The 20463-nt window shown below is 43.8% G+C and overlaps 1 protein-coding gene and 1 long non-coding RNA gene across 5 annotated transcripts in view; one reads left to right on the top strand and one right to left on the bottom strand.

Moving 5' to 3' along the window:
- Positions 1-3771: 3771 nt before the first annotated feature.
- LOC138748913 (uncharacterized) lies at positions 3772-6185 on the bottom strand. The gene is made up of 2 exons (XR_011348319.1): positions 5991-6185; positions 3772-5886 (listed from the first exon to the last, which is right to left on the bottom strand). It is a non-coding gene; the product is annotated as an uncharacterized lncRNA (long non-coding RNA).
- The window catches only part of gmds (GDP-mannose 4,6-dehydratase), a 661071-nt gene continuing 646637 nt past the window's right edge, over positions 6030-20463 (top strand). For 2 of the 4 annotated variants that reach the window (XM_069909806.1, XM_069909795.1), the window contains exons 1-2: positions 6034-6098; positions 14141-14429. In XM_069909806.1, coding sequence (XP_069765907.1) covers positions 14331-14429 — 99 coding nt within the window. In that variant the 5' untranslated portion in view covers positions 6034-6098; positions 14141-14330. Of the gene's footprint in view, positions 6099-14140; positions 14430-20463 lie in introns of all 4 variants that reach the window. The other 2 variants (XM_069909784.1, XM_069909816.1) reach the window with 2 other exon arrangements.

Here is a 20463-nt window from a genome sequence, read left to right as displayed (position 1 = left end):
ATAACTTTCCTGTAATTCCATGGCCCTCATCTTATTTAGCAGCCTAATATGCGCCACCTTAATGAAAGCATTTTGAAAATCTAAATAAATAACATCCACAGCCTCTCCTTTGTCTATTCTACTTGAGATTTCTTCAAAAAAACTCTAATAGGGTGGTCAGACAGGATCTACCCTTTAAAAACCACGCTGACTTGGACCTATACTGTCATGCATCTCTAGGTGTTTCATCACCTCATCCTTGAGGATCAACTCTAATATCTTCCCAACTACTGATGTCAGACTAATCGGCCTGTGGTTTCCTTTCTTCTGTCTCCCACCTTTCTTAAACAGCAGAACTACATTTGCGACCAGCAAGTTCAGCCTCACTGTTAATCTTGCCAAGTGGCAGTTCGGGTTGGGGGTCATTTGCACCACATGATCACCAGGGATAGTGTCACACCCCTACCGAACAAAGTAGAAGCCATTCGCCAATTCACCAGACCTACCTCAGTAAAAGGCCTGCAGGAGTTCGTAGGTATGGTTAATTTTTACATTCGTTTCATCCCAGCAGTCGCCAGCATTATGCGCACGCTCTTTACCATGATGTCCGCAACAAAGAAAGATTTGGCATGCGATGAGGATGCTGCAGCATCTTTCCAACTTACCAGAGATGCCCTAGCCAACACCATGATGCTTGTACACCCAAGAACGGACCTCCCCACCCTAACTGTTGATGTTTCGAGCATTGCAATTGGGGGAGTACTTGAGCAGCTTGTGAGTGGCCTCTGGAGACCCCTGGCGTTTTTCAGCAGACATTTACGATCACCAGAGCTGAAATACAGCATTTTTGACAAGGAACTGCTAGCATTTTACCTTGCATATGGCATTTTTGATAATTCCTGGAGGGGAGGCCATTCATGGTTTTCACAGAGCATAAACCTTTAACTTACATGTTTTTGAAAGTTTCAGAACCCTGGTCAGCCTGCCAGCAGTGCCACCTCTCTACATCTCTGAGTTCACAATGACCATCCGACACCACTCAGGGAGACAACATGGCAGCAGACCCCTGTCTAGGCCTGCACTTCAGACGTTGTCACAGGGTGTCAATTACTTGGAGCTTGCACAGGCTCAACAGATGGATGTGAAGACTCGCAGTTTCCACACTGCAATCATCGGTTTACAGCTGCAGGCAACCACTTGGCAAGGCGACAGGACATTGCTCTGTGACGTGTCCACGGGCCACCCCCACTGTTGTTCTAGCACCGTGGAGAAAGAGGGCATTTGACTCAGTTCACTGCCTTTTGCATCCCCCCATCAGATCCACAGACAGGATGGTTTCCTCTCATTTTGTATGGCACACTAAAGCCCCTCTCCAGCAGTTCGAAACACAACCCTCATGTTCACTTATATACATATTGACATCATGGTTCCCCTGCCAGTCTCGAGGCTACTGGTACCTCCTCACTGTCGTCAACCAGTTCACCAGATGGCCTGAAGCTGTTCCAATCACTGAAAACACAGCTGACACCTGTGCCAGAGCCTTGCTGGCTACATGGGTATCCCGTTTTGCCAACCTGGCATATTTAACCACAGACCAGGGAGTGTAGTTCACTTCCATCCTTTGGTCAGAATTAGCCAGCCTATTTGGCATGCAGCTACACCACACCACAGTCTACCTCCCCCAATCCAATGGCCTGGTTGAGCATTTCTATAGACACCTCAAATCAGCACTCATAGCCAGATTAACTAGCCTCAACTGGGAGGATGAGCTCCCGTGTCCTTCTCGGAATCCACACGGCCCTGAAAGAAGACCTACAAGCGTCATCAGCTGAAATGGTTTATGGCGCACGCTCGACAGTCCCTAGTGAATTCCTGGCAACCAGGAGCCTGAAAACATCACAACCACGAGAAACTAAGTAACCTTGCACCAAACCACTGACCCATCATGGACAATCCACCTCCTCCATCCCCAAAGACTTAAAAACACTCCGAGTTTGTCTTCATCTGCAGAGGCATGCACCATTCACCCCTCCAACAACCTTATGAAGGCCCTTACAAAGTGATACAGAACAACGGTTCTACTTTAACTCTGGACATTGGGGGAAAGGAGGAGTTATTCACCATCGACCATTGAAACCAGCACACCTGGACTTAAGCCAGCCTGTCTCACTACAGCTGGCCAAGTGCAGGGGTAGACCCCCAAGTTAAAGACTGCAAACCTTGCACTCAGACACTAGCGCTTGTTCCGGGGGTGGGGGAAATTGTGTGGTGACCCACTTAATTGATGGCCAGGTGTACCAGTTCCAGGTGTCGCATGCGTGCATCAAAGATGGCACTGTGTGGCTTTTTTTTCCAGCAGAAGCTCGGGGCCCACATGCGTGCTGATAGCGCGCTTGCATCACGATGATGTGGTTTCCAGCATGCTGGGGCAGGAGCTTGGAATGCCTTATAAAAAAGCAGCACGCCAGCCAAAATAAAGTTCACGAGTTCAGACGAGCCCACCGACTGCTGGTCTCGTTCATTTGCTCAGTTAGCTCACTCGCTACAATTTATTTATTATATTTTGTATAGATAAAATACTTGTCCTGCATTATGTATTATTCAGCTGTGTGTGTGTGGGTGTGTGTTATGACTGGTTTCACGTCTGTATGTTTTTGCACTGAGGACCAGAGAATGTTGTTTTGTCAGGTTCTACTTGTAGAATCAGATGACAATAAATTTGACGTATCTATTTGCTTCTTGTCTCCTTCAGCACCCGTAAATATTGAGATCAAAATATTCAACTGATCTAATCCATTCCCAACCCATTTCTCTAGGTCTGGGTATGGCCAGTTATAATTAGCTACACCTTGATTTCACTGCACTTCATTCCAATCTTATACTTCAACCCTCCCTCACAACTTTCTCTGCAATTTTCCAGAGAATGTGCACAAGAGAATGTTGGTCTTAGTCACTGGGACCAGGATAACACTGTAAGAAGTTCCATCTCATCACTCCATGGTTCCTGCTGTATCAATTTCATTGCAAGGCTACGACCACTGAACTTGATAGTAACTTTAAATTTCTCTTTATGCGAGTGGTTTAAATGCTGCAAAAGTCGACATATTGAAGGACTCTTCTGGAGACAGGACATCAAGATAACTGTGAAGAGGGCACACAAGTGTTTCTACTTTCTCAGATGTTTGACAAGATTAGCATGTCATTGGTGTACCATGGAAAGGATTCTGTGAAACACAAAAATCAGCAGATGCCGTGTCCCTATCCTTTGAATACAGACACTTGTTTCTCTTTTTTACTCATACTTTGAGGAGGGTTCAGGCCTGAAACATCTGTAATATATCTACTTTCTATGGATGCTGAGAGACTTGCCGAGTTCCTCCAGCATCTGTGTTTTGACTATGGTGCATGGAAAGTATACTGACTGGTTGCACCAGGACCTGATTTGGTAATTCAAGTATCCAGGAGCACAGAAGGCTGCAGAAGGTACCAAGTATAGCTGAGCACATCACAAGCTCGGAACTCCAATCCATTGAAAACGTGTGTGAGATACTGCCTCAAGAAGGCAGCTAACATTACAAAATACCTTAATAACTCTTGTCACAACCTCATATCATTGCTACATTCAGGAATAAGGTATGGAAGTCCAGCACTTCCAGGTTCAAGAACAGTATTTTTCTAATGGCTATCAGATTCTTAAAACCTTCTCTCACTGCCTTCATTATAATACATTCTGATAGCACAAAAAGACCTCTCTAGACGATTGAGACACCACTTATTTTTCTTGCACCAATGTAATTTTGAATTTTTTTTATTTATCACATTTATTACCTCTTTCCATACAGTAATATTATAGGACTTTTTTTAAACAAAGTACTTGTTTGGGTCCAGCAAGTAGGAATATTAGGCACATGCACACACACACATTGTACATATGTGTACAACAATAAACATTATCATTAATATGTATTCCTTAATTGTGTTGTTTGATGAGGTTCCTCTCGAGATGTATTCAGAAAGGCATAGCTGTCAAATGATAAAAATATGGAAAAAAATTCTCAATGTCTGCCACACATTCAGTTTGCATTTGCAAACCCTTGCAAATTTCTTTCCCATTGCAAATAGTGCAGCGTGTTGTATTAAATGGCCCTGATGGCTTCCTTGGCATTGATCGTAGCTTTCCCTGCTTTTTCCATTCAAGTTCCTGTGGTTAGCTAGTTTCCTACTATCATTGACCTTTACCTTCATTTCCTAATGAAGAGGACACAAATGACACAGCCATTTCTGTCACCAGCTCATACTTGTGGTCTGAACTCTATTTGTTCACCACCCAATCCAAAAATATTGTTCCATATTTCTTTGCCGGACAATTGCAAAAGTCCAATATTTAGCTAATCCTATTAATGTTACAAAATATAATCATCAATGTATTATCTTCTCTGGATCAGTTTGAATGTGTGGTTTATGGGGTTCTGCCTGCACTTGTTCAAATAAGTAACTCACATAGAAGTATGTAGGTTAATTATTTACCTGAAAATAATAGGCACTCTTGGAAGTTAATATACTGTATATGAATCACATACCAACATTCACACATTTTTCTTTGGCCTTTCTTCGAAGTGAAGATGACTTGCCTTTCACTCTTGTTTGTAATTTCTGAGATGGTTAATGAGACCTCATTAGGGAACACAGATACTTCCACTGATGGTGGATGATGGAGCAGGCAGGTGGTGACATTTCCATCACTTATGCAGAATTTCTGTGCGTTCCCGATACAAGGCCTTGAGATTCTCCATACATTCCGAATGTTCCTTCTCTATTTGGAGTGATGAGCCACAGGTTGCCAGGAGTTAGCAAGTGCACTGCATTTCTTCAAGGTGGCTTTGAATACATTTTTGAATATTTTCCTCCACTCAGCTGTTCTTTCCATAACAGAGCTTGGAATAGAGTGTCCGTGTGGGAGACTGGCGTCAGACACAAAGTACATGGCCAGCTTAATATAGGTGAATGAGTGTAATTAGTCTTTCAATGTTGGAGACGTTTGCCTTTTGTAAGATATTTCTAATGAATCTGAAGGATGTTGCAGAGTCAGTAATTGTGGTTCTGTTCACTTTGAGATGACTGCTGAAAGCCAGTCTCAGAGGCATTGTGGCAAATCTGAGATATTGATTCATGAGCTTTTCCCCAGTTGATGCATTGAAGATTGTGGAGAAACTCATTAATGTCTCTTTTTACAGAGAGGTGGCCTCAGAGATTTCTGAATTAGACCACATTTTTCAGCCTTTTTGCTGTGGCCCTACATTATTAGAAGCCAAATGTGGTGCAGCAGGGGCCGTGGCTGAGGATCTTTGTCATGCAGATTTTGAGTGTAATGTCCACCTTCTTGTATGCTTCGTTGTAAATGCTTTGAACTTAACTTCTGAGTGTATGCAGAAGTTGATCAACTACATAGGTTCAGGAACCCGAAGGTAATACAGTCATCATGGGTTGAACACCTTCCCCTTAGTCTTGAAGATTTGATCCACTGCAACTGGGAATCTATCGGAAACCAGATACTAGAATCTGGAGCAAAATACAAGTGGCCAGAGACTCAGTGGGCGAGGCAGCATCTTTGGAGGCAAATGGAGAATTAATGTTTTGGGGCCCGTTGAGCCAACTGCGAGCTTCGTTGGTGTCCTCGGTGGGGGGGTGGTGGGGAATCGACGCTGCCGTTCTGCGCCATGTTGCATCCGCGCATGTCCTTTTCCTCTCTCGCGCATCTGGCAGTTGGCGCGGGTGCAGTGGGGTTCCCCTCCTGGGGATGGTTTGGCGCATGCGTGGAGGCGCGAGAGTTTGTGAACTGGGGTGGCGGGTTGTCCGGCCATGGTGGGCGAGTGGTGCTCGCGTATTTTTTGTTGTTGTTGACTGTTACTGATCGAACATGAAAGAAGATCGTTATTATTGGAACATTAAGTATTATATATAGATCGCTGCAAGTTCTTTGTGTGTTAATAAATAAACCATTTAAAACTCACCAGGACTTCGAGGTGAATCAATCGAAACTTGGCCCCCACCTAGCCTCCAAGCAGCTTTTCTGTGTAGTACTCGCTCCACCCTTCAATGAAGACATAAATTTGTTAGAGGTGAGACATCACATTCTTTTAATTTTATTTCCGCACACCATTCCCACTGACATGTCTGCCCAGGGCCTGTTGCACTGGTAAATTGGAGTAACAGCACCTAAAATTATGTCTGGGCATTATGCAAGCCTGTGGCATCATCATTGTCAGAAATAAAACTTCTCACACATGAGTCTCTTTAAAACTGATGACACGACAAGCTTTATTTACAAGTCTGCAGAGTTGGACTCAACTGGTTTCTCACCAGTTAAGCCCCGATACATACAGTGCATTGATTTTTATACCCTTATTGTTTGCCCTTCCCCTTCTTATTAATACTGTTTTAATTGGTTAGTATTGCAAAAGCATTCTAAGTATAACTGCATTTTTAATTATCACGTTCGTTACGTACGCTGTGAACTCTACATACACTAAATTCTGTTTCTCACCCTTCTTATCAATCCTTTGTCTCCTGCATGTCTCTCACTATGACCATGAAAAGATAGGTTTTTAAAAAAACATATTCAACTTTTGTCCTTGGCTGCTAGTAAGCTCCCTGTCCGTTCTGGCTTCCCTTTTTATGATTAATCATCACATTTTAACTTGAGTCATTTTAACCTAAATTCTCTATATAACAATCCACCCCTTTCTCTCTTTAAAATGTGTGTAATATATATAGATATGAATTCATCCGTGGACCCCCGCAGACCCAACAATTGGTTACATTAAAAGTTCCTGCAATTTTAGTTGCAAGATCTACAAAAAGGTTATTTCCCCCAACTGCATGACCGAAACTTTCATGGTTATTTGGATGGACTCGAACTAAGTCCGGCTGTCTTAAAGGGACAGGCAATTTCGGGTGTGGAGTGTAACTTCTCATTGGAACAGTACGTTGGTGTATGCAAAACCAGAGTCCATCAGGGCATGGTGGGCTTGAGTCACCTTTCCAACCGTTAAGAGGGAAAGGAGTGGTATTAGGAATCTGTATATAATGACCCATATTATTTCCTTCTTTTTCCACACAAGGGGTATATGGATGTTGGGTGGTATTTTCTGCCCAACATTTCTCAGGAACTGAGGTATGGGAAATGAAATTACCTTCCTTTCTTCCCCAAATGTGGTCCTGAAACAGGACCACTGTATCTCTGCATTTCTTACATTTCACACCTGATAAAGACATAGGCAAACTAAGAAAAATCAAAGAACATAACAATAACATTGTGAATTAAGTCTTTTTGCGAAATCGTAAGGTAAGAGGTTTTTCTCCAGGAATACAAGTCCAATCTGAGTTCGTATCAGGGTCCTGTGGCGCCTCTACAGGTCCCTTAAATCTGGATGCGTGTGTCCACCCCTTCTCTCTTGTTTGTGCTGCAGCTTCTGTAGTTAAGAGAACTTGGTATGGACCTTCCCACTGGGGCTGGAGTTTTTCAGTTTTCCAGGTCTTGATGAGAATCCAGTCTCCTGGTTCCACTTTGTGTAAAGAAAAGTCTAAAGGCGGTGTTTGTGCCAATAGTCCTCTCTTTCGTAAATCTGCAAGAGAGCGTGACAGTGCCTGTAAATAGTTCCTAACAAATATATCCCCTTCCCCCAAGGTGGGACACCCCTCAACTGTACTCCAGAAGGGAAGCCCAAACATCATTTCATAAGGGGACAGCCCTACATCTTTTCGTGGGGCAGTACGAATTCTCAATAAGGCTAGGGGCAGACACTTTATCCAAGGCATTTTAGTTTCCACCATTAACTTTGTCAATTGGATTTTTAGTGTTCCATTCATACGCTCGACCTTCCCTGAGCTTTGTGGATGCCAAGGGGTATGTAATTTCCAAGAGACCTGTAATGCATCACAAATCAATTGTTGGATTTTTGAAGAAAAATGTGGACCCCTGTCTGAGTCTATAGAATCCATTATACCATATCTGGGGATTATCTGCTCTAGGAGGAGGCGAGCTACTGTAGAGGCTGTAGTATTTATTGTTGGGAAGGCTTCTACCCATCGGGTAAAGTGATCTATTATCACCAACAGATATTTCCATCTTTGAACTTGAGGTAACTCTGTGAAGTCGATCTGGATACGTTGAAAAGGGCGTATGGCTAATGGTTGACCTCCCATGGTCCCTGTCCTCATTATCTTCTTATTAATTTTTGTGCATAGGTAACAATTTTGCACCTCTTGTTGGGCCAAGGTGTAGATTCCCTTACACACATATTCTCGAAGCACTGTGTCACATAAGGCTTGGGTGCCCCAGTGGCTCTGTTGATGCAGGTGTTTTAAAATATTGCGAGTTATTTCTTTATTTAGAACAATTCTTCCATCTGGTGTTTTCCATGTTCCATCAGGTAACTGGCTTGCGCCCAGCTGATCCATGTTCTTTTCTTCTTTAGCAGTGAAAATGGGAGCTGTCTTTATGCCTTGCCTTATTGGGATTAAAGTCAGCAAACGGACTTCTTGTTGCATGGCTGCTCTTTTGGCTTCTTCATCAGCCAGTCTGTTTCCAATTGCTGTCGGGTTATCTCCCCTTTGATGGCTTGGTATGTAGACCACTGCTATTTCTTGGGGTAATGTTAAGGCTTCTAGAGTCAGAGTAATCATCTGTTCGTGTGCCAATTCCTTTCCTCTTGATGTAATTAGACCACGCTCCTTCCAGATCTTACCAAAGGTATGCACTACTCCGTATGCGTATTTGGAATCTGTGTAAATCGTTCCAATTTTCTTTGCCAGTATTTTGAGGGCTCTCTGCAAGGCATATAGTTCACAGGATTGTGCTGACCAGCTTCCGGGTAGTCTCGTGGATTCTACTACTTTCCAAGTATTTCCTTCTATTATAGCATACCCATTTCTTCTCATTCCGTCAACACATCTGGCGGAGCCATCAATGTAGAATTCATATCCTTCTCCCAGCGGAGTATCGCAAAGGTCTTCTCGGGTCTTGGTCTGAAGATCTGTCAACTCGACACAGTCGTGCTCCACCTCTCTCTCTGTTTCACTGCCGTATAAAAACTGAGCTGGGTTGCAGCTATTAATCTTTGCAAACTGTAGATCTTCTCCGACCATTAAAATGGTTTCATACTTTAATATGCGAGAATCAGTCAGCCATCGATGGGCAGTTTGTGTTAATAAAACACTCACAGAATGGGAGGTGTACACAGTCATCTTTCCTCCAAAAGTAAGTTTACGTGCTTCCTCTACCAACAGAGCAGCAGCCGCTACTCCCTGGATACACGTCGGCCATCCGCGAGACACTGGGTCCATCATTTTGGAAAGGAAAGCCACTGGGTGTCGCTGACCGCCTTTTTCCTGTGTTAAAACTCCCACAGCTGTTCCTTGGTTATGAGTGACAAATAGCTGGAAGGGCTGTTTTAAAGAGGGCAGAGTGAGTACTGGGGCTCGTGTCAGGCGATGCTTCTAGTCCTCGAACCATCCCTCCTCCTCCTGGGTCCATTTCAATGGATATTCATTTTCATTTGTCAGTTTTTCATACATAAACTTCACCAAAGCTGAGTAGTCCTCTATCCATAACCTACAGTAACCTAAGAGTCCCAGGAATTGTCTTATTTCCTTCTTATTACGGGGTAACGGCATTCTAGTGATTCCCGCAATCCGTTCAGGGGTAATCCGTTTCTGTCCTTTACTTATCTGGTGTCCCAGATATATCACAGTTTTCTCAACAAACTGTAACTTGTTTCTGGACACTCGTAGACCCTTTTTCCCCAGATAATTCAAGAGTCTAATGGTCTCTCTCCTCATTTCTTGTTCCTTGGGTCCTGATAATAGTAAATCATCCACATACTGCATTAGTTGGGAATCATCAGATTGTGGATAGTCCATCAGGATTTGTTCTAGCATTGTCCAAACAGGTTTGGAGATTCAGTGAACCCTTGGGGCAATACAGTCCACCGAAACTGTCTCCGTCTACCTGTCCATGGATTTTCCCATTCAAACGCAAACATATCTCTACTTTCCTCTTCTAACGGACAAGTCCAGAAGGCATCCTTCAAGTCGATAACACTAAACCACTCATGGTCTGGGGGAATCCGACTCATAATAGTATAGGGATTAGGCACCACTGGGTGGCGGGTCTGAACAATAGCATTCAAACTTCTTAGATCCTGAACTAGGCGATAGGATCCATCTGACTTTTTTACTGGGAGTATAGGGGTGTTATAAGGTGACATGCATTCTTCTAATAGTCCGTCTCGTATTAAAGTCTCAATTACCGGCTGTAGCCCTTTTCTCCCTTCCAAAGAAATAGGATACTGACGTTTCCTTACCGGCTGATGACCTGGTATTAATGTGACATGTAAAGGTGGGATGTCCAGACCTCCTCGATTTCCCTCCTTATACCAGACTCTCTCGTCAATCTGCCGTTCATCCTCTTCCTTTAAAGCGCAAAGGTGGACTCGCACTTCTCCGTCCACAGGGAGAGCACCCAAACCTAGGAGAGCCTGTAAGTCCCTTCCTAGGAGGTTAAATCCAGCCGAAGGTAATAACAAGAGGTCTTGTACCCCTTCTCTTTCTTCCAGTTTCACTGTTACTTGGGGAATTATTGATACCATTCTGGGAGCTCCTTCTATCCCAGAAATTGTCAAATTACTTTTTATAGGCTCAGTTCCGATTGGCACAGTTATTACACTACTTCGTTCCGCTCCTGTGTCCACCATAAACACCACCTCTTCTCCCTTGGGACCAATTTTTAGTTTTACCAGGGGTTCCCTCTTGTATTTGGTCCCTAACATTTGGAACCCCTGACACCCCTAATCTTCTTCCATAAGTTCGAGGGCACGCAGTTCCCTCTTGTATCGGGGGCATTCCCTCTTAAAGTGTCCTTCCTCATTGCAGTAATAGCACTTAACGAACCTCCGGGGTCTTCCCTCTCTTGGATATCTTGGATTGTTTAGAGGAAGGTTTTGTTTTCTTTCCCCTCTGGATTCAGCATTCATCTGTCGGATAGTCTGTACCATAACCTTTGTCGCCCTCTTTTGATCTTCTTCTTCTCTCTGCACATATACTTTTTGCGCCTTTTTTAACAGGTCACTTAGGGGTTTTTCGCTCCAGTCCTCCTCCTTTTCTAGTTTCTTTCTAATGTCTTGCCATGATTTGGAAACAAATTCAATTTAAATAAGCTGTTCACCCATTGGTGTACTAGGGTCCACACCAGCATACTGTTGGACATTCTTTCTCACCCTCTCCAAAAAATCAGTAGGGGACTCGTCTTTCCCCTGGTGGTTCCCAAATGCCTTGGTAAAATTGTGACCCTTTGGCACAGCCTCCCGTATCCCTTTAATTGTCCACTCTCTATATTGTCTCATACTTGCCAATCCCTCGGGTGTTCGTTTGTCCCACCTGGGTTCATTTAGGGGATATTTTTGTTCATGGGGTCTAGGGTCCCCAGGTTGTTCATATTCCCACATGAGGAGGGCAGCCCGTCGAATCATCTGCCTCTCCTGGGGTGAAAATAATGTTCCCATTATTGCCTGCATCTCTTCCCACGTATATGTGTTTGGTCCCAAGAATTGGTCAAGCTGTTCAGCCAGTCCTATAGGATCTTCTAATAACTTTTTCATTTCTTTCTTAAATCCTCGCACCTCTGTACTAGTTAGGGGAACATTCACATATCCCGTTCCCCCTCCCGGTCCTCCCATAGGAACTTCCCTCAGGGGATTTAGGCTTATTGAAAATTTTGATGGTCCTGGACCAGTCTGGGATCTTGTCCAGGGTCGGTTTACCGGTGGAAGTTTAGGGTCCGACTCCCTTAATTCATCCTTTTTATCCCGGCCCCCTTCGGGGCAATCAGATTCATCACCTTTCCCCTCCGGTAATAAGCTTTCCTCGGGCGCAGTAGGCACCGGGGGAATATAAGGAGGGGGAAGGTTGTCCAGAGGTTCCCATTTCTTTTCTCCTGCCACTCTCAATTTAAAACATTCTGTTAAGGATCCTGGCCAGGGAACCCAACAAAATGCATATGCTGACTCTTCTTGATTCACCTTTGGTCTCGAATTTACATATATGTTTAATGCTTGTCTAACCCAATCCTCATCAGATCCAAATTTCGGCCACCAGACCGAGGAACCTTTAATAGGTTGTTTTGACCAATGGAGACAATATTGGACCATCTTTTTCTTGTTTTTGTCCCGATATCTATTACTATCCCAATTTTCAAACATTCTCCCCAAAGGGCTGTCAAGGGGTACTCCCAGGAATTGTCCTGAATTTTCAGACGAGCCCTTAGATTTTGATCCTCCCATTTTCCCACCTAGATCTGTTTATCGTTGCTGAGGACCCTCTCGTTCTGGACCCTACTCCCTTCTTCTCAGACGCCTCGTCGGAGGTACTGTCCCTCCTTCGGTTACCGCTGAGGTTTCCCTGGGGTTGACCCCTCTCTTCTCGGCACTTCGTCGGAGGTGCTGTCCCTCCTTCGGTTACCGCCGAGGTTTCCCTGGGGTCTATCCTAGAGTCCCACGACAGGGTCCTCATGCCACGACAAAAGCTCTATACCTGATCTATTATGTTAGGTTTTTTTATCCAAACAGGTGTATCCCGTTACACCTGTTACCCAATCCCCACACCACAATCGTAAGTCGTCACTTACCGGTGTCTTCCCGGGGATTGAACCGTCACCCTTCTCCTCTCCGTCTTGTCGTGTCACCCTGTCCGGATACCACTCACTCAAGCGGCCCGAAGCGACGAGCAAGGGACTAGGAGCCGCTGAACTCAGCGGGGTGCACCGCCTCCGATGTCCCTCTTCTCGCCTCCCCTCACGGCCGGAGTGTAGATCCCGGACAAGCCCCCATTTGTCAGAAATAAAACTTCTCACACATGAGTCTCTTTAAAACTGATGACACGACAAGCTTTATTTACAAGTCTGCAGAGTTGGACTCAACTGGTTTCTCACCAGTTAAGCCCCGATACATACAGTGCATTGATTTTTATACCCTTATTGTTTTCCCTTCCCCTTCTTATTAATACTGTTTTAATTGGTTAGTATTGCAAAAGCATTCTAAGTATAACTGCATTTTTAATTATCACGTTCGTTACGTACGCTGTGAACTCTACATACACTAAATTCTGTTTCTCACCCTTCTTATCAATCCTTTGTCTCCTGCATGTCTCTCACTATGACCATGAAAAGATAGGTTTTTAAAAAAACATATTCAGCTTTTGTCCTTGGCTGCTAGTAAGCTCCCTGTCCGTTCTGGCTTCCCTTTTTATGATTAATCATCACATTTTAACTTGAGTCATTTTAACCTAAATTCTCTATATAACAATCATCGTCTTCTCCAGTTTTTGTTCAGCACCCTTTACCCTTCCCTCACCACTTCTTGGCTTTTTAAAAAAATCCTCCCACTCATTTCCACCCATGACTTCTTGCCCGTACTCCTGCCCTGCCCCTTCCTTCCTCTTCTCACTTTTTTTTAAATTAAAGCGTCTGCCTGCTTTTTTTGTTGGTTCATACATGGGCAAGGGATCAAGGCCGAAACATTGGCTCCCTTCACTGCTTCCAAAAGCGGCGTGGCCTGCTGAGTTTCTCCTCTACAATGACCGGGTCAGCAGACTTTGCAGTTGAACTACATTTTTGAAGAAGGTGCCAAAATTTGGTATTTTCTTCCTTCGTCCCGCTTTATCAGCGTTTCCCCCCACCTTCAAAACATTCTTTAAAACAACTCATCTTTCATCCAAGCTTTCTGTCTATCTATACCTAGTCACATCCTGAAATCTTTAAAAATACATGATCCAATTAGGACATGCACTGCCCTGATGCTTGTTCCATAGAAGCAGCTATCATGTTATGTGTACATTTGCAGCAGGGTGATTTCGAGATTGTTTAAAAATACATGGAGCTCCAATATTTCCAAATGTACGTTATCCCGATAGTATCAAGTCAATAAAATGCATTCACTTTAAAGCAGAACAATTAATGATAAGAACCACAACATTCTATATGTCCTCGAAATTTTAACTCTCTTTCTCTTTCCACAAATGCTGCCTGATTTGCTGAATTTTCCAGCATTTCTACTTAATATTTCAGATTGTAGATTTTTTGATTGCAATGGAAGCATTTCTACTCCAGTAGGCGTCGCTGCCGTTGGAGGACCAGGAGTAGCTGCGGAGGCGGTTGGTTGCTAGGGTGGTTCAGTCCGTTGCCACTTAGTACCGGTCCGCTTCCTTCGCTACGCGGAAGTGCGAGTCGCATTAAATCGGGGAGAAGAGACGTGAATTAGGAGTCAGTGGCAGGTACTAGTGGGTCCGCGTTAGTCACAATGGATCAGCTGAGGAGTGCAACAGCAGCGAGCGGCGGCGATGCGATTGTCTCACCTGGAAGGAAGAAAGTGGCCATAATCACCGGCATCACTGGGCAGGTACTATCGAGGCACGTGCCTGCATCCCACCAGGGCTGTGACTGTCCTGGCGCAAATGCAGTAAAACTGCAGAAAAAAAATCATGTTTGATACTTGCTGTGCTATATCTGCTACTTACCGTACATTTGCTTTCATTTGTTCTCTGACCTGCTTGATTTCTTTGAAATGCCAACGTATTTTTCAGTACTGTACTTTGATAAAGTATATAGTTTTAAATTGGGATATTTTTTGGTGAATCTGCTCACCATCTCTTCCCCCCCCCTACCGCAGCACATGTAAAGTTTATGAATATGACTTAAAGTTACAGGCCATTTGTTTATTTGACTGCCCTTTTACTTCTGTTGCAGTTGTCAGAAAGCCAGTGGATTTGATTTTAATTGCAATTTTTACCTATTAAAACCTGAATGTTGTGTTTATTTCTCTCTTCTTTGAGAGAATGTGTTGATCGTCATAATTTATATTACATATTTGTTGACCTGTGTTGAGTGAGTATCCCTTTGTTCTGTATATTATATGTCATAGTTTGTATTTTAAATTGACTTTTAAAACAAAAAAAATCAAGAAATGGGGGTATGTGATCATTGGACAAGAATGTTGTCTTTTTATCATGCCAATTAGCACCTCTAATTATGTCAGTTAAACAAGAAAGTCAGCAGATGTTAGGGTTGAGTGCAATATACAAATATGCCTGAGAAACTCAGTGGGTCACTCAACATCCATAGAAAGAAAGGGTAATCGCCTGGAACCCGGGTGCGATTTCTGGGGTAAAGGTGCTGGAAGCACCTTTCAAGTCGCAGGAGAATCTAGCCACTAAATCGCCAACATGGTGATTTAAGGGGGGAATCCCGCCCCTGCGATAACATGTCATGCACTCACCCGAAGTACCACCGGATGTTCGGATGCTGGCTGTCCAGTGATGCACGCAAGTGCTGACGTCACCATAATAAGTGGGTCAGCCATTTTCCTGTTCAAATTGCCTGTGGATATGACCTAAGTTTAACTGGGTTCCCTGACCTCCTCTGAGGTAGGTCAAGAACCCGGTTGGATTCTGGTGGGGTTGACTGGGTTGGACCCTTTCTAACTACTGTGTAACTAGGGCAACTAACCAGGCAAATTGGCTGGTTAACTCCATTTTACACGGCACTTTGAATGGGCCGAATGTTTTGAGCTTGGGCTGTCAACCTATGTCCTCTTAATCTGTAAGCCTGTGATCTTCCTTCTACCCATTCCTCCCTCCTCTCCTCCTGCTGCCTCTCATCACACTTTTATTCAGGCTTGTTTTTGTTTCTACCTAATGAAGAGCTCAAGCCTGAAATGTTCCTTACCCATTACTTCCAATGGATGCTCCATAACCTGCTGAGTTTCTCCACTATATTTGTGTATTGCATCCTTATGTCAGTGCATTTAATGTGTTACCATTAAATGTTGATCTATTGTTGTTTTAAGTCTTTTTTTGCATTTATATTTTGCTCAATAAACGTGTTCAAAGGATATTAAGAATTGCAATGCAATATATCTGATTATGCAGTTGAACCATTTTCTATTTACATTTTTTAATCTAATAGTTTTCATTTACAAGATGAAATATTGAAACAATTACATAGAAAAGTAGATATTTGTGGCATTGAAATAGTTGCCAATAAATATCTTAATTTGATGGACATCATACAGCTAATAATAGCTTGTGGTGAATTAGAGCAGCCATCAGAAGCTGCAGGAGTCTCAGGATCAGTACCCATGGATTGGAGGGTAGCTAATGTTACCCCACTATTTAAAAAGGGGGGTAGAGAAAAAGCAGGAATTATAGGCTGGTGAGCCTTACATCAGTAGTGGGCAAAATGATGGAATCCATTATTAAGGATGTAATAGCGGAGCATATGACTAGCAGAGAAGGGAACGGACGGAGTCAACATGGATTTACAAAAGGTAAATCGTGCTTGACAAATCTATTGGAATTTTTTGAGATGGTGACAGGTAAAATAGATGGGGGAGAGCCAGTGGATGTGGTGTACCTGGACTTCCAAAAGGCCTTCGATAAGGTCCCACATAAACGACTGGCTTACAAAATCAAGGCTCATGGGATTGGGGGAAAAGTATTGATGTGGATTGAGAACTAGCTGGCAGGTAGAAGACAGAAAGTTGAGATAAATGGCTTGTTTTCTGAGTGGCAGGCGGTGACCAGTGGGGTGCCACAGGGATCTGTACTGGGACCCCAGCTGTTCACAATTTCATTAATGATCTGGATGAGGGGATTGGATGTAATATCTCCAAATTTGCAGATGACACTAAGCTAGGAGGGGTTGTGTGCATGGAAGAGGGGGTCAGGAAGCTCCAGTGTGATTTGGATAAATTGAAGGACTGGGCAGATACATGACAAATGCACTACAATGTGGATAAATGTGAGGTTATCCATTTTGGTCATACAAACCGGAGGGCAGATTACTATTTGAATGGCAATAGATTAAGAGATGGGGAAGTACTTGTACACCAGTCTCTGAAGGCGAGCATGCAGGTACAGCAGGCGGTTAAAAAGGCAAATGGTATGTTGGCCTTCATATCAAGAGGGTTTGAGCATAGGAACAAGGATACCTTACTGCAGCTGTACAGGGCCTTGGTGAGACCACACCTGGAGTATTGGTCACCTTATCTAAGGAAGGATGTTATTGCAATGGAGGGAGTGCAGAGGCGATTCACCAGGCTGATACCTGGAATGGCAGGAATGACTTATGAGGAAAGATTGCGCAAATTGGGATTGTACTCGCTGGAGTTTAGAAGATTGAGAGGGGATCTCATAGAGACATATAAAATTCTGGCAGGACTGGACAGAGTGGATGCAGATGGGATGTTTCCAATGATGGGAAAATCCAGAACCCGGGGCCATGGTTTGAGGATAATAGGCAAACCATTTAGGACCGAGATGAGGAGGAATTTCTTTACCCAGAGGGTGGTGAATCTGTGGAATTCATTGCCACAGAGGGCAGTGGAGGCAGGTTCATTAAATATATTTAAGAGGAAATTAGATATATTTCTTCAGTATAAAGGTATTAAAGGATACGGAGAGAATGCGGGGACGGGGTACTGAACTTTAAGGTCAGCCATGATCTCGTTGAATGGCGGAGCAGGCTCGAAGGGTCGAATGTTTTTATGAGTGCTGGATGCGAATTCATGGAAACTCAGCATTCTGAAGAGACTCTTTTGCTTTTCTTTTTCTTCTTGCTGGGGTGCCAGGCAATGCTAATGGTACCTCTTTGTCTTTACAGCAGGCAAAAATGGACTTTATTCAAAAATTGTGATATGTATTGTGAAAACAATAAAGCATGAATCTTGGATGACCCAGCTAGTAGAACATTTTAATCTTAACTCCAGGATTATGGATTCAATCCTGATCTCGAATGCTGACTAGAGTTTGCATAATCTCCTTGTGACTGCATTGGTTTCCTTTTGCGTACCATAAATATGCTGGTTGATAGGTTACGTGGCTGCTGTAAATTGGTCCTAGTTTTGGTGAGTGTTAGAATCTGGAGGAAATAGATAGAAATGTGGGGGAATAAAATTGAAATGAACATAGATTGGTGTGGACTCTGTGGACCAAAAGGCATGTTTTTTTGCACTGTGAAGATGTAATTTTACAGACTTTCACTCAGTCCCTGAGGATGATTATTTTTGTATAAAATCTTCAGTATAACTTTGTGCATGTGAAGTAGGACTAGATGTTAATGTCCCTCATTGCACTCCTGAGACTTGCTGCCTGGACTCTGCTGGGTAGCCAAGTGACTGGTGGAGTCTTCTGGGTTATCAAGTGGGTGCCCTCCTTCCTCAGTGTTTCGCTGATAGACCCACAACACCTCTGGAGGGTTCAGCAGTGAATCCCGGAGTCCTCAGCACATCCCTAGATGCCATTCATTCACTTGGGGGCCCATATAGAATCCTTGCTCCTCATCCAGAGCCACTGACTTACCCTTTTCAGCAGCTCTGGAAAGAACTGTGACTAATTATCAGTGTATTTTTCCTCACACTCCCAACTCCTTGAGTAGCCTTGATGTCGATGGGGCTATAAATCCTCTGCAACCTACTTCAACCAGTCGGACCCTTGTCTTCCAGCCATGTTGCTGCACATCAGCTGCAAGCTCATCGTACCTCAGTTTCTTGCGCTCATGGGCATTCTCCCAGGGCACTGTAAGCTCGATTATATAAACGAGATGAAGTGAGGCCAACCACAGCACAAGATCTGGTCTGAGGTTTGTTTCTTCATTTTCATTTGGAAAGCCCAATTTGGGAACTGAGGGAAGTCATCTAAGAGAGCCTTGAAAAAGGATTTGTAAACTTGCAGCAATGCAATACCAGTCATTTCTCTCTCCAATGTTCAATAAGATACCCTTGGTTACCAGTTAAAGAACTGAACTTGGACATTGAACTTTAAGATTGAATTCTGTGGACTCTTTTTGGCTGACTTACTTGACTGACTGACCTGGGTTGTTATTTTTTTTTCTTTTGAATAGTGGGCACAGATTGTAATGGTCTGGGTTTTTCACAAACAAACGTTTATAAATATATGATACTGTAGCTGGGTTGCTATGGTTATAGCTTGGATGGAAAGAAGACTTGCACACCAAGGGAGTGTAATCGACACTGACTTTATTGGGCTGCAGCTCTGCCTTTTATAGGCAGCTAGCTGTGTCACCACCGGGGCGTGGCTTGAGCAAGGCCAGCTGTTGATTGGTTGTCCTGGATGAACAGGCCTGGATTGGACACCCCTGCAATCCGCTGGCTGCGATGGGCTGATTCAACTGCTGTTCCTGCGGCCTATGGGAGTGGGTGTCTCCTCCCGCGTGCTGTCTGCCCGATTGCCGTGTTCGATGGCCGCTGTGCCTGTCCATGGAGTGGGCCGCTACAATATTACAATATCTATATTTGCTATAGATACTTATAGTGGGGTTAATTGGGTTACGACATTTCATTGTTAATAGTCATTAATAAATATAGAGTTAAAATTTAATCCTTTTGAATTGCATCTTCTGTTGTTGCTGGTTTAAGATGTAGCAGTGAAGATCATGGCATTTTTTTTAACTAAACCAATCCAATAACATTATTCTTGCATTATAATCGAACCAGATTGATTACTTACAAGATGTAAAATAGTTGGGGGAGAAAAAGGAGGCTAATCAATTCACAAGATTTACTCATCAATAGAATGCATTCTGGTCAAATAACCTGTTCTACAAGATTTTTTAATCTCGGATGGGGGAGGGGGGGAGAGAGAGATTATGGATAATATATAGCAAAAACACAAAATGCTGGAGAAGCTCAGCAGGTCAAACTGTGTCCTTTATGTAGCAAAGGTAAAGATATATAACCGATGTTTCGGGCTTGAGCCCTTCATCAAAGTAAGAGAAAATGCTGCAGTCGTCCGAATAAAAGAGTGGGGGGGGGGGGTGCATAGGCAGGAGATGATAGGTGGAGAAATGAGGTAGGACACAGCACAAGTAAGTCCCCTCAACTCTTCCTCCAGTATATTGACGGGTACATTGGGGCTGCCTCATGCACCTGTGATGAGCTTATCTACCTCATCTGCTTGGCGACCAATTTCCACCTTGATCTCAAACTCACCTGGGCCATCTCCAGTAACACTCTCCCCTTCCTGGATCTCTCTGGCTCCATCTCGGGAGACAAGCTTTCCAATGACATATACTATAAATCCTCCATCTCCCACAGCTACCAGGACTACACTTCCTCATATCCTGTTCCCTGAATGGATTCGATCCCTTTCCCTCAATTTCTCAGTCTCCACCTTTTTCTTTCTCCTCCTCTCTTAGTCTTCCGCAGGGACTGCTCCCTCTGCGATTCTCTCATGCACCTTCCCTTGTGCCTGCAGGAGGTGCAACACTTGCACCCACACCTCCTCCCTCAACACGGTCTGGGGCCCCAAACAGGCCTTCTAAGTGAAGCATTGCTTCACTTGTACATACAAAGGGCTTATTTACCGCATCTGGTGCTCCCTTTGTGGCATTCTCCTCATCGGAGAGACTGGCTGCTG

This window comes from Narcine bancroftii, chromosome 1 (assembly GCF_036971445.1).
Source record: "Narcine bancroftii isolate sNarBan1 chromosome 1, sNarBan1.hap1, whole genome shotgun sequence".
Lineage (NCBI taxonomy): Eukaryota > Metazoa > Chordata > Chondrichthyes > Torpediniformes > Narcinidae > Narcine > Narcine bancroftii.
This window is presented reverse-complemented; position numbering and strand designations above follow the sequence as displayed.